We start from the raw sequence: 17,137 nt of genomic DNA on the forward strand, positions 1-17,137 counted from the left end.
TATGTTCTCTCTCTGTTTTTTCTCTTCCTAGAAGGTACACCAGGCCTGGATCAGTGTTTAGCTGTGGCACCGTCCTGACAGGGGGCATTGGGCGAACTGCTGCTACCAACAACTTAATGTTCTCCTTTTACAGATGATACACTTGGCCCTGTCTTTCAATGGTTAATCCTGTCTCTCTCCTAGACATAATAATTCCACTGAATATGGTAAAATTGTGTTTGAACTACAAATGTTTAAAATACTGGAAGTAAAGTAAGAAATGCAGCAGTCTAATACCTTTGGAGATCTTCTGCTCCACCCAACATCAACTGCCGTTAAGCTCCTCCTTATTACCCCACACAGAGTTCAGCTCTGGTGCTACATTTCCTGGTTCCTCCCGTTTTACACATCTGAAAGCTTTAGGATCGCTGAGCTGACCACACAAGCTGCTGCAGATCAGTAAGTAACAACCTGGTGTTTGGATTCTTGTGGGAAACATCTACAGCAGCAATAGATATTAGAAACATTTGTGTGGTTGAGAAGTGAAATGGCTCAGAGAGGAAATCAGATTGATTCAGAAAAATTCTCCTGTTCCATCTGTTTGGATCTACTGAAGGATCCAGTGACTATTCCCTGTGGACACAGCTACTGTAGGAACTGTATTAAAATCTTCTGGGATGGAGAAGATCAGAGGAGAATCCACAGCTGTCCTCAGTGCAGGAAAGAGTTCATACCGAGACCTGTCCTGCAGAAGAACATCATGTTAGCAGAGTTAGTGGAGGATCTGAAGAAGACTGGACTCCAAGCTGCTCCAGCTGATCACTGCTATGCTGGACCTGAAGATGTGGCCTGTGATGTCTGCACTGGGAGGAAGATGAAAGCTGTCAAGTCCTGTTTATCTTGTCCAGCCTCATATTGTAAGAATCATCTCCAACCTCACTATAATGTCTTAGGACTGAAGAAACACAAGCTGGTGAACCCCTCCAAGAAGATCCAGGAGAACATCTGCCCTCGTCATGGTGAGGTGATGAAGATCTTCTGTCGTACTGATCAGCAGTGTATCTGTTATCTCTGCTCTATGGATGAACATAAAGGTCATGAAACAGTCTCAGCTGCAGCAGAAAGGACTGAGAAGCAGAAGAAGCTCCAGGTGAGTCGACAACAAAACCAGAAGAGAATCCAGGACCAAGAGAAAGATCTGAAGCTGCTTCAACAGGAGGTGGAGGCCTTCAATGTCTCTGCTGATAAAGCAGTGGAGGACAGTGAGAAGATCTTCACTGAGCTGATCCATCTCATCCAGAAAAGAAGCTCTGATGTGAAGCAGCAGATCAGATCTCAGCAGGAAACAGAAGTGAGTCGAGTCAAAGATTTTCAGGAGAAGCTGGAGCAGAAGATCACTGAGCTGAAGAGGAAAGATGGTGAGCTGGAGCAGCTCTCAAACACAGAGGATCACAACCAGTTTCTCCACAACTACCCCTCACTGTCAGCACTCAGTGAGTCTACACACTCATCCAGCATCAATATTCATCCTCTGAGATACTTTGAGGATGTGACAGCAGCTGTGTCAGAGGTTAAATATGTGCTAGAGGACATTTTGGAGGAGGTAAAGACAAACATCTCACTGAGAGTCAGATCGGAGAAGGTTTTACTGGCAGAACCAGAACCAGAACCAAGGACCAGAGCAGAGTTCTTGAAATATTCACAAGAAATCACTCTGGATCCAAACACAGCACATTTACACCTTTTACTGTCTAAGGACAGAAAAGTGACTTTTATGAAGAAAGCTCAGTCTTATCCTGATCATCCAGAGAGATTCACATTTTATGATCAGGTCCTGAGCATCCAGAGTCTGACTGGACGCTGTTACTGGGAGGTGGAGTTTAGATGTGAAGCAATTTATGTTTCAGTCGCCTTCAAGGACATCAGCAGAGATGGGACTTCAGATGAATGTATGTTCGGCTTTAATGACAAATCATGGGTGTTACGTTGTTACACAAAGGGTTACACATTTTTGCACAACAGAGTTAAGACTCCAGTATCAGGTCCAGTTTCCTCCAGAGTAGGAGTGTATCTGGACCACAGAGCAGGTATTCTGTCTTTCTACAGCGTCTCTAGAACCATGACTCTCCTCCACAGAGTCCAGACCACGTTCACTCAGCCTCTACATGCTGGGGTCCGGCTTTTTGACGAGGGCGACTCTGCTGAGTTCAAAATACTTCAATAAAAAGCAACCAGTGTTTGAATTGTCTCCAAATGTAAACCAATCAGATATGGTAGAGTGAGGATGTTTAGATGTTTTGTTTTTTATATTTTTAGTGATTTTCAGGATTTTAGTGAAACAACATGACTCAAATTACTCAAAGACATACTGTATGTAAGAATGACGTGTTTTGATTCTGATTCGGCCGCGGACGCCTCAAATGTGACCTTTCACCCACTTTCCACTGCTTTCTTTGACCTTTTAGTTTAGTCCAGGACTTCTTCTGAGGGCATCTACACTGATTTGAACTAGAACCTCTCTTATCTTGAGCCAGATCAAAATGATAGTATAGTTTTCAGTCTTTAGGCTGATTTTGATAGATTATGAGGCTGATTTATGAATGTTTAATGTAGTTTATAAACTCACAGTTAAAACTAGAAAACTGTCTTGAAATGTGAGATAAATGTAGAGTCTTTGCTTGATGAAAACACCTGTTATGTTGTTTAGATCGTTTTTACCTATTTGTGTTTTGTGCACCAGTACGACTCAGTTTATTGTTTTCTAGTGAATCCATGTCCTTTCCAGTTTTTACAAATTATTTCATCTTTGACATTTCAGGTTAACAGTATTATTCTACTGCTGCTGAGTTTTTCAGCTAATTATGTCTAAGCTTATTGATTATCAAATTAAATTCATGCCGTGATGTATTCAGTGGTTGGCAACACTAGAAGCTGCTCTAGCTTTTCTTTTTTATATCTGAGCGTATCTTGAATATGTTTGGGTTTAAAAGTGTTAAAAATGATTAAAATAAATCCAAAGGAATTAAAATGATTTCTGAACCATCATTGATGTTTCTTGACTGGGTTTATGGTTTGATGTTACTAGAATGAGTTCCTGGAACCAGTGCATTAGGAAGCTGGTTGCTGGGATAATGGTTCTCAAACTACAGTACATGTAACAGTGGGGGTTCAGGTTCAGCCAGAGGAGCTCAAAAGTAAGTTTTCCAAGTCAAGTTTGTGATGAATTTACATTTGATTTCCTATAATAAATTAAATCCACTTGGGACTCTTCTCCAGAAATTGATGCGCTTCAGTTGCTGGTCCGTTTCCAGTGTGAAAAGCAAATGATGGGTCGTCTCATCCTCTGTTATATAGTTGACGGTGGCCTCAGCTCAAAAGTAAGTTTTCCAAGTCAAGTTTGTGATGAATTTACATTTGATTTCCTCATCAAATGCATGTAATCAAGTTCACCTTTAACACTGCACTGAGTCAGGTTAGAAAATCCTATATTATTTGTCCTTAATTTACAACATGGACGTCTAACAAATAACTTTCAGTCTTTTCACCTTTATTGACAATCATCTTTTGATCTTTTGACATTTAATTCAGCATGCATAAAACTATAATAGTGTGGTTACATAGTGTGATATTCAACTTTAAAAAAATAAATTGTGATTTGTGCTCAAAGAAAAATTATAAAAGAGAATAAAACTTGTTAGTGTTTCTGAATGAATCAAATAAATGCACAGCTGATCTTTACTGACCATATTACTGCCTTCCACACAAACTGTATGAAAGACAGAATTCAAATCTGCAGTGTGCAGATCTTGGGTCAAGACTAAGAAATCCAAGATGGCTGCTGTAACCAAGCTCCATCTTATCCAAGGACAAATCTATTCAACTAAACAGGGTAGAAAGTTGAATGAGATGATTTTGTTTTGGATTTCCATGTATGGATGATGGTTTAAAGAATACTTTGGAGCCTGTGGTCACGCTTTCATGTTGAGATTTATACATCTCAATATATCACAATATGCCAGAAGTAGAAGAGGAACATCTGAGCTCTGCATTGACACAACCATTGTTTACAAGCAAGCGTGGGAACCTCAGATCATTTAGATCATAGAAATCGTGTTACTCCTTACTGGTTCATTCTGGGTCATAAAAGGTCATTCAGAACAAAACACAGTCCAGATATGATATGAAATAAATGCATGAATCACTATTAATGACTATATCAACTGTCAACAAATGAACTTTTTTTTCGTCGTCGTCGTCATCTTCCGCTCATCCAGGACCGGGTCGCGGGGGCAGCAGACTCAGCAGAGACGCCCAGACATCCCTCTCTCCAGACACCTCCTCCAGCTCCTCCGGGGGGAGTCCAAGGCGTTCCCAAGTCAGCCGAGAGACATAGTCCCTCTAGCGTGTCCTGGGCCGTCCCCTGGGCCTCCTCCTGGTGGGACGTGCCTGGAACATCTCTGGAAGGCGTCCAGGAGGCATCTGGTATAGATGCCCGAGCCACCTCAACTGGCTCCTCTCAATGTGGAGGAGCAGCAGCTCTACTCCGAGCCCCTCCCGGATGGCCGAGCTCCTCACCCTATCTCTAAGGGAGTGCCCGGCCACCCTACGGAGGAAGCTCATTTCCGCCGCTTCTTTCCGGGATCTCGTTCTTTCGGTCATGACCCAAAGTTCATGGCCATAGGTGAGGGTAGAAACGTAGACCGACCGGTAAATCGAGAGCTTCGCTTTTCGGCTCAGCTCTCTCTTCACCACAACGACCAGCATAGCGCCCCCATTACTGTGGCAGCCGCACCGATTCGTCTGTCCATCTCCCGCTCCATTCTTCCCTCACTCGTGAACAAGACCTCGAGATACTTAAACTCCTCCACTTGAGGCAGGAACTCCCCTCCAACCTGAAGAGGACAAGCCACCCTTTTCCGATCCAGAACCATGGCCTCGGACTTGGAGGAGCTGATCTTCATCCCAGCCGCTTCACACTCAGCTGCAAACCGCCCCAGTGCATGCTGTAGGTCTTGGTTAGAGGGGGCCAGCAGGACCACGTCATCTGCAAAAAGAAGAGACGAAATCCTCTGGTCCCCAAACCAGACCCCATGAACCCTTGAGTACCCTGTAGAGGGTATAGAGCTGGTCCAGTGTCCCACGGCCGGGACGAAAACCACACTGCTCCTCCTGAAGCCAAGTTCCGACTATCGGCCGGACTCTCCTCTCCAATACCTTGGCGTAGGCCTTACCAGGGAGGCTGAGGAGTGTGATCCCCCTGTAGTTGGAACACACCCTCCGGTCACCCTTCTTATGAAGGGGGACCACCACCCCAGTCTGCCAGTCCAGAGGCACTGTCCCCGACCGCCACGCAATGTTGAAGAGACGTGTCAACCATGACAGCCCTACAACATCCAGAGACTTGAGGTACTCAGGGCGGATCTCATCCACCCCCGAAGCCTTGCCACCGTGGAGCTTTTTAACCACCTCGGTGACTTCAGCCTGGGTGATGGAAGAGTCCAACCCCGAGTCCCCAGCCTCTGTTTCCACCAGGGAATGCGTGATGGCAGGATTGAGGAGATCCTCGAAGTACTCCTTCCACCGCCCGATAATGTCCTCAGTCGAGGTCAGCAGCTTCCCACCCCCACTATAAACAGTGTTGGCGAAGCACTGCTTCCCCCTCCTGAGGCGCCGGACGGGTTGCCAGAATCGCTTTGAAGCCAACCGGTAGTCCTTCTCCATGGCCTCACCGAACTCCTCCCAGGTCCAAGTTTTTGCCTCTGCCACCGCACGTGGCTTTTTTTTTATTATTGTAAAAAGTTTAAAAAACGCAAGATCTAAATCTTTTGCAACTTTTGTGTAGTACCTCTGTATAAACACTAGATGGGAGTAAAAGGCCAGCAAACCAGGGTAAAGGTTTATAGACCTGGAGCTCATTCAACACATGAATTAAGCAGCTTATCTGTAAACAGAGGCTTTGTTGTTTCTCTTTATTATTTTTATATTATTTACATACATGTTAACCTTTGTAAATGTATCATTGCTGCTTGGCTGGGTGCTGAACTGAACATTTTAATGATTAGAATACCTGTAGATCAAAACAGCTCCATTATCCGTGAAGAAACATCCAGTATAACCAGTCCAACCTCTCAAACACAGAGTCTTGTTCTAACAGGACGTTTCCTGGTTCTCCTTCAAGTTAAGGGATCAGAATATTCAGCGTCAGGTAAAGTTCAGGAGCAAGAAAAAGAACAAAGGTTTGAGTTTGACTTGTTTTGTGTCACATTTATTTGCTTTGAAAGATTCCACTGTTGCTCAGAGCTGAAATGGAGCTGCCAAGAAATCAAATAGATTCTGTAAAGTTCTGCTCATCCATCTGTTTGGATCTACTAAAGGATCCAGTGACTATTCCCTGTGGACAGAGCTACTGTATGAACTGTATCAAATACTTCTGGGATGGAGAAGATCAGACTACAGCTTCCCCAAGTGTTGACAGACTTCCAAACTGAGACCTGTTCTGGTGAAAAACATCTTGTCAGCGGAGCTGGTGGAGGATCTGAAGAGGACTGGACTCCAAGCTGCTCCAGTTGATCACTACTATGCTGGACCTGAAGATGTGGCCTGTAATGTCTGCACTGGGAGGAAACTGAAAGCTGTCAAGTCCAGGCAGGTTTCCATGTGCAATATGTTCATTTGTTTCCAGCAGAGCAGCTGCCTACCCTGGCTGTGAAGTGTTTATTTTATTCATCAAAGAACAGCTTTTCACTGATTATACTTTTTTGTGCATTTGTATACATTCGTTTTTCATAGAATATTATTTTTGCACATTGGCTTACATTGTTTGTCACTGTTTATTTAATTTTGTCAATAGAATTCCTCCAGTTGGAGGCAAAAGGAAACAATTTAGTTCGATTTCTTTGTATTGATTTTATGCTGTGCAAAATGGTACATTTTATTATACACTGGCTAAATGTCATGACCAAAGGCTATGTCATATGCAGAACAAGTCCTACAATAGAAATCAGCACTTTTATTTGACCAGATTCCCTTTTATGCGGTGAAAAACAAATTTGTAACAGTTTTGGCACGTGTCTAAATTGTACCAAAATGCCAGCTCCGCCTGGCACATTGTCCACTAAAACCTTTGTGGAACAAATGTGCTTCATCTGATTCTGTCCAAATTAGCTGCAGTTCTTGTCAAGATGTTGACGAATACAATCTGAGGCTTCTCCAAGGATTTCAAAGGGATTTTCATGGTTTTTTGCGATGTTCATTTACTGAAAATGTTTGGTCTAATCTTTGTTTAATCACAAATAAATCAGACATAGTAAGAGTTGCAATAATGGCTCCACTGTAAAAATATTTTTTTATGTCCTACGTTTATACAGGTACCAGAGGTTTTCATTTAGGCTTTATAACTGTAGAGCTATACTTGATTTCTTTAAGTTATGTAATTTCAGGTGGAAAGTCCTTCTAAAACCCTTAGAAGGTTAAGTGCTAGCAGGCTATTCGCTCAGCTAATGTGAACAGGCCTCTCAGCCTTAAGGCTAGTTATTTGTTTTGTGTTGTGTTTCAAAGTTTAGACAAACTTTATTTAATGGGCGGTTTTAAATACAGATCAGCCGTAACATGCCACCAGTGCTCATAGACATATTCATTATTTTATTAATGGTATTTTAATGTACAAGTTTGACTTTAAAGCAGTGGTGAACAAGCTATGAGCTTTCCTTTGTTCGCTACAACCGTTAACAGCTAATGCTAATGCTAACGCGTGTGTCCATGTGTGTGCAGAGTTTTGCTGTTCAGTAATGCCAGAGCTCGATTCACTCTTTCATCTGCTGTCCTAATTCCATCGCCATATTGGGCTGGTATTTACAGGACAACACTTTACAGACCGAAAGGTTATTTAATTAAATATTAAATAATAATAAGCATCCTGATGGCACAACAAGTACCTTGAGACCACATATTTTGTGAACTGGCGCTGTATAAATAAACTGAATTGATGTGAAAGTTTTAGAGACATCAGCAGTCAAAGGTGTCACATTTTGTCACCTTGCTACCACAAACATTGATGCGTTTCGCTGGAATTTTCCATGAAAGACCAAAACAAACTTGCTAAATGAAAAGAAAAAGATAAATGATTTTCAAATATACAACTTAAAATAAACCAACTGCCTTTACAAGCCACCAAATCAGTAAGTAGAGTCCACCTGAAGATAATTTCGGATCAGTAAATGTAGACGTTCTGTGAAGACCTGAAAGGTCTGTTGGAGAACATCAGTGAACAAACAGAATCTCGAAGAAGAGAGAATAGAGACATTTTTGGAGAAGTTCAAATCAGCGTTAGGTTAAACAAATGTCACAAGCTTTGAACATCTCACAGAGTTAGAAAAGGTAAGGACACCACTAATGAGGGTCAGAGCAAGAGACCCATAGTAACTCTGGAGAAGCTTCAGAGATCCGAAGCTATAGTCTGGTGACAGCAGTGGCGTCATTAGGCGTATTTTAGGAGGGCATCAGCCCCCTAAAATATTCTCAAGCCTCCCCTAAATAATTTTTTATTTTATATATTTAAATTTTTGTTTGTTTGTTTTTACAAAAACTGCCAACAAATTCAATATAATGTGGTCAGAATGTGAGTTTAAATAAATAACCATATAACCTGTCATTATTAACTCAACTATGATCATATTTGTCAGTTTTACTTCATAGTGTAAGGTCGAGACCCCCATCAGTGCGTAGTTATCCAATCCATTCCACTTGTTCACATCACTTGAAATCCAGTCCACGTTTTCCCTGTGACTTTGCTTGCGGCGTGAAGCACACAGCAAGACTGGAGCAGCAAGAAGATTCAATGAGCAGCTCAGGAGAAGATTCAGCGAAGAATGGATATATGAAAGTTTTTCAAGAAGCTTATTATTAATCATCACTGCTGGTAGTAACAATTAGTTAGCTCCAGCCCCCAGCTAACAGCATAAAGTCCCTTGTAATTAATGAACCAAGTGCTCCCTGTTTAAAAACCTGGCCTGCACTCCGTATGAAAGTGAGTTGCGTTCCAGATCTAAAAGAACGTTTCTACTTAGCTAAGTTAGTCTGAAATACATTGTGAAAGTCCTCCTGGTTGTTTCTAGAGTTAAGTGTGCTTTCTTTTTACCATCTACTATCTTTGGGTGGACTCCCCTTCTGGAGCGTCAGCTGTTTCTCACTTCACACATGGATGATTGCACACCGTGAAACAGGAGCTGAGCTCAATCACGTCTGATTATCATCAGTGAATAATAATAATACATTAATAATAATCACTTCACCATTGCTATTGACCTGTAGGAGTCAGGACAGATGAGCATAGAGAGTGAAAAGGGAGCGACCTCTTCTGGAAAGGTGAGTCTACAGCGAGGCTCACCCTGCAGGGCCTAATGAGTAGCTGCACGGTCTAAAAATAACGACGATCTTCACCAAAGAGCTATCTAAAATTGTTTTAAAATTAGGTTGTGGGAGATTTTTGAAATGTTTTTGAATTAGTATTTGCCCTTGAGTGGATTTAAACACAACATTATTAAAATAAAAAAATAATTTTAAAAATACCTAATCTGAAAGTGTGGGGAATTGTTCACTAAATAAATGTTACTGAAATAATACTTTGTTCAAATATATGCTATATATGTATGCTGGTTGGTCAGTTTGTGCATGTGTATGCATGTGATTGGTTTATTTAAATTTTTTCTGGATTGTGCTTTTTTATTTAAATACAACTTGTGTGGTGATTTGTAATAACCCTGAAGAAGGGTCTGCTAATAATGTTTGTTCCAAGTACTTCAAGTGTTGCAAAAGTTTTCACCTTATTGTGAATATGAAATGTGTAGTATTTCAGCCAAGGTGCACCATATCAGACCTATAAACTATGTGCTTTATTTAGGAGAGTAATAATTACAAAGTGGAGATAGTCAAGAGATATATATATATAAGCCAAATTATCCTGACCCAAATATTTTCAAGAGTACCTTTAATATTACTATAATTCAATAATTAAGAGATATTTTTCAGGGTTTGAAATTACAACCATTTTAGTCACATATGGGCGCAAAATGTAATCTGTGCGACTTCAAAATATTTGGGAGCGAACAATTATTGTGTTGTGAGTGAAAGTCATGGCATTAGACTTTATGTTGATCAGTTATTTATTTAATTAATTGTGTTTCAATGTATCGTAAAGGGTCAGGCAGAAGGAGATGCAGAGGGAGGAACAGATCAACAGGCAAGGTCAAGTCAGACACAGCAAGGAGATACAGAGATGGATCAAGAGGCAGCGGAAGATCAAAGTTCAAGAGAGGGAAAATGATGAAGGAGAAGCAGCTCACTCCACTCCAGGGTTCGATTTAGGCGACAAAGACACAGGACCCAGACAGGTGGAGCTGAAGAGCGACCCACTCGATAGTTTTGGTACACAGAAGTGAGCATTTCACCACAGCTGGTTTGAAAAGCACAACTGGTTAGAATATTCAGTCAACCAGAATACAGCTTTCTGCTTCTCATGTAGAGTGTTTGGCAAAAACATCAAACATGATAGTCTGGTCAGTAGTGGTTGCAAGAACTGGAAGAAAGCTTTAGTCATCTTTGGCAAACATGAGACAGCCCAAACACACACGGACTGTTGTTTCATGGAAAAGCTACCAGGCAACCAGCATTCAGGGAAACGTTGCACAGATGATAGCATCTGCAAATGCGAATGAGATAATAGAGAGAAGAGAGTATCTCAGGTGAATTGTTGCAGTCACTTCTATGTTAGGGAGACAGGGACTCCCTTTTCGTGGCCATGATGAAGGTAGAGAAAGCATAAACAGAAGGAATTTTCTTGCTTGCATGGAGCTTTTGAATGAATTTGATCTTTTTCTTCAAAAACATAACCCTCCATCAAATCCTCAGTATATCTCAGCAACATCCCAGAATGAGATGATTGACTGTTGTGCCAAGGAAGTTAATAGTCTCTTTTTATCTGAAATGACATAGTCCAAAATCTATGCCATCGTGGCAGATGAGGCAAGGGATGAAAAATCAGAGCAGTTAGCTGTATGTGTCAGAGAGGGCAGTGAAGGAACGTTTCCTAGCACTTGCAGAGATAAAAACATTTGATGCCCAGTCCATTGTAAATAAGCTGCAGCAGCAGATTCAAAATAATGGTCTTGCAGGGCTTAAGTGTGTAGCACAAACATATGATGGTGCAGCTGTCCTGAGTGGGTCCACTGGAGGTGTACAAACATTTCAGAAGGCTCCATCCTGAAGCTATCTATGTGCATTGTTATGCTCATGAACTTAACCTGGTGTTGTGCCACACATGAAAGGCCATCCCAGAGGCTGTGGAGATTTTCAGGCTGTTGGAGTGTTTGTACTCTTTCTTCAGCACCTCCCTGGTGAAGTTCATGGAGGCTCAGACAAGACTTAGATTGACAAGGGTTGAGCTTGTGCAACTTTCAAACACCCACTGGGAAAGTCAGTTGCGATAAGTTCAGTTCTTGAGACTTTGTCCACCATCTTTTGAGTGTCTTTCTGCTATTAGATCCCCCACAGCTCTTGGTCTGAGAGCAAAGCTCTATAAGTTCTCAGCAGTCTATGCACTACTGATGTTTCAGTCACTTCTGTCTGTAACTGAAGGACTCCACAAGCTCCGTCAGGAAGAGACTTTAGACCTGGCAGAAGGTTTGATCTGCAAACAAGCAGTGTGTGACACACTTGAGGGAAAACGCACAGACGCATTTGCCACGGAGCTGTATAAGAGAACCAAAGCCCTGTGCCACACCCACAGTATCTCTGAACCAGGTGCCTAGACAAGGCATAAAAAGAGGAAAACGGAGGATTATGTGCTGGAGGCATCCGCAGGTTTACGTACTGAATTGAACAACTCAGACACATTGAAAAAAGAGTTACTTTTCCCTTGTGAGGATAGGATGGTTGGTGAGCTTGAGCAAAGATTTTGCAGTGTAGATGTACGGCTACTAACAGGCATCCAGGCATGCAGTCCTAAATCTGAGAACTTCTTGAGTGAATCACACTTGAATGAATTTGCAAAACACTACTGCAATGATCTGAAAACAGAGGAGGTTCTGGTGGCCAGAAACGTTCTTGCTTCGAAAGCAGAGGCTGGATGTTCACCCACAGATATGTTGTCTGTGCACAACCTCCTTGATTCAGTCATGTTTCCCTCTCTGAAGGCAACCATCCAAGTTGCCCTGACAGTGCCTGTAAGCAGCTGTTCATGTGAAAGGTCCTTTAGTGCACTGCGTCAGCTGCACTCCTGGCTGCATCAGAAAAGACTTCACAGTCTTGCAGTCATGTCAATTGAAAAAGATTTGCTTCAGCATCTGAGTCACAACAGAGTGATCGAGAGATTTGCAACCCTTAAAAACAGACTCCATTCTTTGATGCTTCCACCCACAAAGTAACTGGCAATAGTCGTCCTGTTATTTAAAAATGATGTACTTTGTGACAACACAGTGCTCTTTGCATACAATTTTGTATAATACATGTGGGCTCTTAATGAATAAGAAGTATTTGTAAAATATGGCACTGTAACAATATGTGGATTTTTTTCTTGTTGTTAATGCTGTAAACATACTTCCTGTGTTTGTTGTGCTGCATTAAAAACCTAATGGTTGCTTAAAACTTTTACACAGTAAGGTATCTTTGTTAAATCTGTCCAAAAAAGTGGTAAAGCAACTCCTTAGTTTAGCTGTTTGAGAAGTTTTGTGCTGGCCCGCTACATTCGTTTGTATCCTGTGCATCCCTTGGGGCTAAGCCCCCATTGTCCTTAAAACCTAGTGACGCCCCTGGTTGACAGGAAAAGCATGAACCACTAAATGTGTTAAAAGTGCTGCTAAAGTCAGTGTCTGAACTATAAATGTTTAAAATGCTGGAAGTGAAGCGATACATGCAGCAGCAGTCTAATGCTTTTGGAGATCATCTACTCCTTCTAACAACAACTGCTGTTAAGCTCCTCCCTTCTATTCAAACAAAGAGTTCAGCTCTGCTGCTACATTTCCTGTTTCGTCCCGTGTCAAATATCTAAAAGCTTTAGAATCGGTTGAATCACCGAGCTGACCACAGAAGCTGCTGCAGATCAGTAAGTAACAACATGGTGTTTGGATTCTTGTGGGACACATCTACAGGGGGAACAGAAACCTGAGACATTCAGGGTTGTTGAGAAGTGAAACGGTTTAGAGGAATTCAGATGGATTCAGTAAAATACTCCTGTTCCATCTGTTTGGATCTACTGAAGGATCCAGTAACTATTCCCTGTGGACACAGCTACTGTAAGAACTGTATTAAAATCTTCTGGGATGGAGAAGATCAGAGGAGAATCCTCAGCTGCCCTCAGTGCAGGAAAGAGTTCATACCGAGACCTGAACTGAAGAAGAACATCATGTTAGCAGAGTTAGTGGAAGATTTAAAGAAGACTGGACTCCAACATGCTCCCGCTGATCAATGCTTTGCTGGACCTCATGATGTCCCTGGCCTGAAGAAACACAAGCTGGTGGACCCCTCCGAGAAGCTCCAGGAGAACATCTGCTCTCGTCATGATGAGGTGATGAAGATCTTCTGTCGTACTGATCAGCAGTGTATCTGTTATCTCTGCTCTATGGATGAACATAAAGGTCATGAAACAGTCTCAGCTGCAGCAGAAAGGACTGAGAAGCAGAAGAAGCTCCAGGTGAGTCAACAACAAATCCAGCAGAGAATCCAGGACCAAGAGAAAGATCTGAAGCTGCTTCAACAGGAGGTGGAGGCCATCAATGTCTCTGCTGATAAAGCAGTGGAGGACAGTGAGAAGATCTTCACTGAGCTGATCCGTCTCATCCAGAAAAGACTCTCTGATGTGAAGCAGCAGATCAGATCCCAGCAGGAAACTGTAGCAAGTCGAGTTTTAGAGCTTCAGGAGAAGCTGGAGCAGGAGATCACTGAACTGAAGAGGAAAGATGCTGAACTGGAGCAGCTCTCAAAGACAGAGGATCACAACCAGTTTCTCCACAACTACCCCTCACTGTCAGCACTCAGTGAGTCTACACACTCATCCAGCATCAATATTCATCCTCTGAGATACTTTGAGGATGTGACAGCAGCTGTGTCAGAGCTCAGAGATAAACTACAGGACATCCTGAGAGACACATGGACACATAGCCCATTAACAGTCACTGAAGTGGATGTTTTACTGTTAGAACCAGAACCAAAGTCCAGACCTGGATTCCTAAAATATTCACGAGAAATCACTCTGGATCCAAACACAGCAAACAGGAAGTTGTTATTATCTGAGGGGAACAGAAAAGTAACATTGATGGAAGAACAACAGTTTTATCTTGATCATCCAGACAGATTCACTCATTTGTTTCAGGTTCTGAGTAGAGAGAGTCTGACTGGTCGTTGTTACTGGGAGGTGGAGTGGAGAGGAAGAGGAGGAGTTGTTGTAGCAGTTTCATACAAGAACAGCATGAGAGCAGAAGGGTTTGGATTTAATGACAAATCTTGGTCATTACGCTGTGACACAAACAGTTACACATTTTATCACAACAACGTTAAAACTCTAGTACCAGGTCCAGTTTTCTCCACAGTAGGAGTGTACCTGGACCACAGAGCAGGTATTCTGTCTTTCTACAGCGTCTCTAGAACCATGACTCTCCTCCACAGAGTCCAGACCACATTCACTCAGCCTCTACATGCTGGGGTTAGGCCTTTCTTCTTTGGAGACTCTGCTGAGTTTATTATAGACAGTAACCCATTGGGGTTTGTGCCTTGTTTCTGATTTGTGATTTGATTCAGATCATTTCTGGGTTGTTTGTTAGTGTTCTTAATGTCTTGCTGTATTCATTATTATGTATTTAGTTGTGTTCTTTTTCTTGTGTATTTTGATTCAGACTCATGTCATTATCAGGCTTTTCCCTTTGGGTTATAGATTCTTTGCATTAAGGTCTCTCTGTGATTATTAATCTCCTTCCCTCAGCTATCTCTATGAGCTCTTCTCCATCTCTTTGATTAGACTCACCTGGCTTCAATGTCAACATTTACTCCTCTTCTGTATTGAATCTCCTTGGTTTTAATTTTTCTCTGCTGGTTTTTTCTGATGTGTTTACCTGGGTCCCATGCCTCGTTCTCCTCATGCATTCATGTAAGTTTTTTCTTTGTCTATTATTAAAATGTTTCAGCTCCATATCTTCATTGAGTCCAATTCTCTGCATTTGGTCCAACTGAAAACCAAATCTAAAGTAACAAACCAAATCTATTTAGAGAAAAACATTACCTTAGTGAACTAAACGCAGGTTACTATGATATATTCTGGTTTATGATTTTTAGTATGACCTTGGTTTTTCTTCTTTTTCCTGGAGGTCAATGTAAACTGTAGGCAGAAATCACATTCCCTGTGTCCTCCCCTTCCATAAAGATGTTCCCCACAAAAATCATTGTTAATGCAATTAAAAGTTTTAAAGTAATGATATAGTTATCGTAAATAGAAGTACAACTCAAGCAGTTTAAATTATAAACGTAAAATGTTATTGAAACTTCATCACCCCCCCACCATTCCACAAAGTGGTTTTGTCCGCATGTTTCCAGTGGGTGGTGCTACTGGCACTACTGGCACCAAAACAAGACCTGCTGCACCTACATCCCTGATGAGACCAATGGCGAAGATGGACACATAGTGAGCGATGCTATACGGCAGGTAAATGAAATTAAAAGGGGTATGTAGCAGGATGTCCATCCCGGCCAAGGAAGTTTTTTTTGTGGCTTACTTCTGGACCGTGGTGGCAACTGCTTTTAAAAATCATGACCCCTGTCATCGCTGTGTTATCGTTGTTTGTCTTTTTTACTCTGTGCGTTGTTCCCTGTATCAGAGCAATGATATTAAGGATGGTTGGAGGAATTGTTGATTCAATGTTGTCCCAGGATTACCAGCTTCTGGACGAGGACCAGAACTATGATGACACTATAGAGAAGTCACTAAACTTAACAATATTTCAATGTTCAATGGTTTAATATTTCATGAGGTGTATGCATAAAGCTTTTTGGAAGTGTATAAATGGATGTGTTATTAAACTAATCAATAATAAACAGGAGGGAATTGTTGGAAAAATGTATATAAGTTATCATTGTTTAGCTTAAACAAAGTTTATGTTTGAAGTTCTAAAATAGTGAAGATAATTTCTGTGATTGGTTTTAGTGTGGACAAAGGGAGTGGAAAGGTAAGGAATGTGGTCTGGAGTGGATCACACTCTGGACAAGACAAGCTTATACCATATATGGGAATTACTACGTTTTATGTTGAAATCTCTGTAAGAATTGGCTGAACCAATTCCCGCTTTTTGCTTGTTGGAATGCGAGTTGTAAATAAAAGGCTGGTGCAAGGACTTACTCTTTGTGAGAAGGAAGTCGCTGTTCTGGCAGAGGACTGTCTCTCCCTTGCAAGTCAAACTTATTTGGTTCATTTGTGTCTTCTTTTGCACTGATCTGTAATTATCAGCTTTCTAACTCTAACATCACTACTTCAGTGAGTTTAAATCAGTGGCTAAAGTTTCAACAACAGTCCAATCTGTGCAGTCAAAGCAGGCCTGTAACATCTGCTTTGACTCATCTGTCCACTTCTTAACAGCCCGAACCACAGGTTTGGAAGTTTTTAGTCTCTGTTTGTAGGTTGATATTAGTTGAACTAGAGAGTGAACAGAAAGTCCCAAAGCAGCCCTGGTGACAAGTCATGTAGCAGTGGTCCAGAATGTTTTTATCTCTGGTAGGGCACTTGATGTGCTGTGTGTATTTGGGAAGTTCATTGGAGAGATTTGCACTGTTAAAATCCACAAGAATGATGAGAGAATCAGGATGTTTTTTCTCCACATCTGTTATCAGCTCAGCTAGCTGACTTTCGGCCTCATTGATGGAGTCTTGAGGTGTTACGTAAGTGCCCACCAGTACAAACGAAGAGAACTCCCTCGGTGAATAAAACTGTTTACAGTTAATGATGAATGACTCCAGGTCAGGGCTACATGTCTTCTTTAACTCTTGGATGTCTCTGCACCAACCTTCGTTTAAAAGCAGATTCCACCTCCTCTCAATATTCCTGATAAGTCCACGTTGCGGTCCGCTCTTAACAGCTGAAAGCCCGGAATCTGTAGTGCTGGGTTGATCTCACTCAGCCAGATTT

General features: G+C 41.7%; 1 protein-coding gene and 1 long non-coding RNA gene across 3 annotated transcripts; both read left to right on the top strand.

Moving 5' to 3' along the window:
- The first annotated feature begins 367 nt into the window (after window positions 1–367).
- On the top strand, window positions 368–15,154 carry LOC124880031 (tripartite motif-containing protein 16-like). Of its 2 annotated transcripts, XM_047384908.1 has the most exons (2): window positions 368–1,549; window positions 14,084–15,154. In XM_047384908.1, exons 1-2 carry the CDS (start codon window positions 527–529, stop codon window positions 14,747–14,749), a joined length of 1,689 nt encoding a protein of 562 aa, XP_047240864.1. In that variant the 5' UTR covers window positions 368–526; the 3' UTR covers window positions 14,750–15,154. The 2 variants fall into 2 exon arrangements, with proteins under 2 accessions (XP_047240864.1, XP_047240865.1); XM_047384909.1 differs by lacking the exon at window positions 14,084–15,154 and having other exon boundaries at window positions 368–3,010.
- Window positions 8,757–12,628, top strand: LOC124880032. Its single transcript, XR_007041217.1, has 3 exons — window positions 8,757–9,004; window positions 9,289–9,342; window positions 10,175–12,628. It is a non-coding gene; the product is annotated as an uncharacterized LOC124880032 (long non-coding RNA).
- Window positions 15,155–17,137: the final 1,983 nt, after the last annotated feature.

Source organism: Girardinichthys multiradiatus, chromosome 14 (assembly GCF_021462225.1).
Source record: "Girardinichthys multiradiatus isolate DD_20200921_A chromosome 14, DD_fGirMul_XY1, whole genome shotgun sequence".
In the NCBI taxonomy this organism is placed as follows: Eukaryota; Metazoa; Chordata; class Actinopteri; order Cyprinodontiformes; family Goodeidae; genus Girardinichthys; species Girardinichthys multiradiatus.

Coding starts and splice junctions, on each gene's coding strand:
- LOC124880031 (XM_047384908.1), top strand. CDS start 527: ATGGCTCAGAGAGGAAATCAGATTGATTCAGAAAAATTCTCCTGTTCC. Junction 1,550..14,083: donor TGACAGCAGCTGTGTCAGAG/GTTAAATATGTG, acceptor GCTGTGTCAGAG/CTCAGAGATAAACTACAGGA.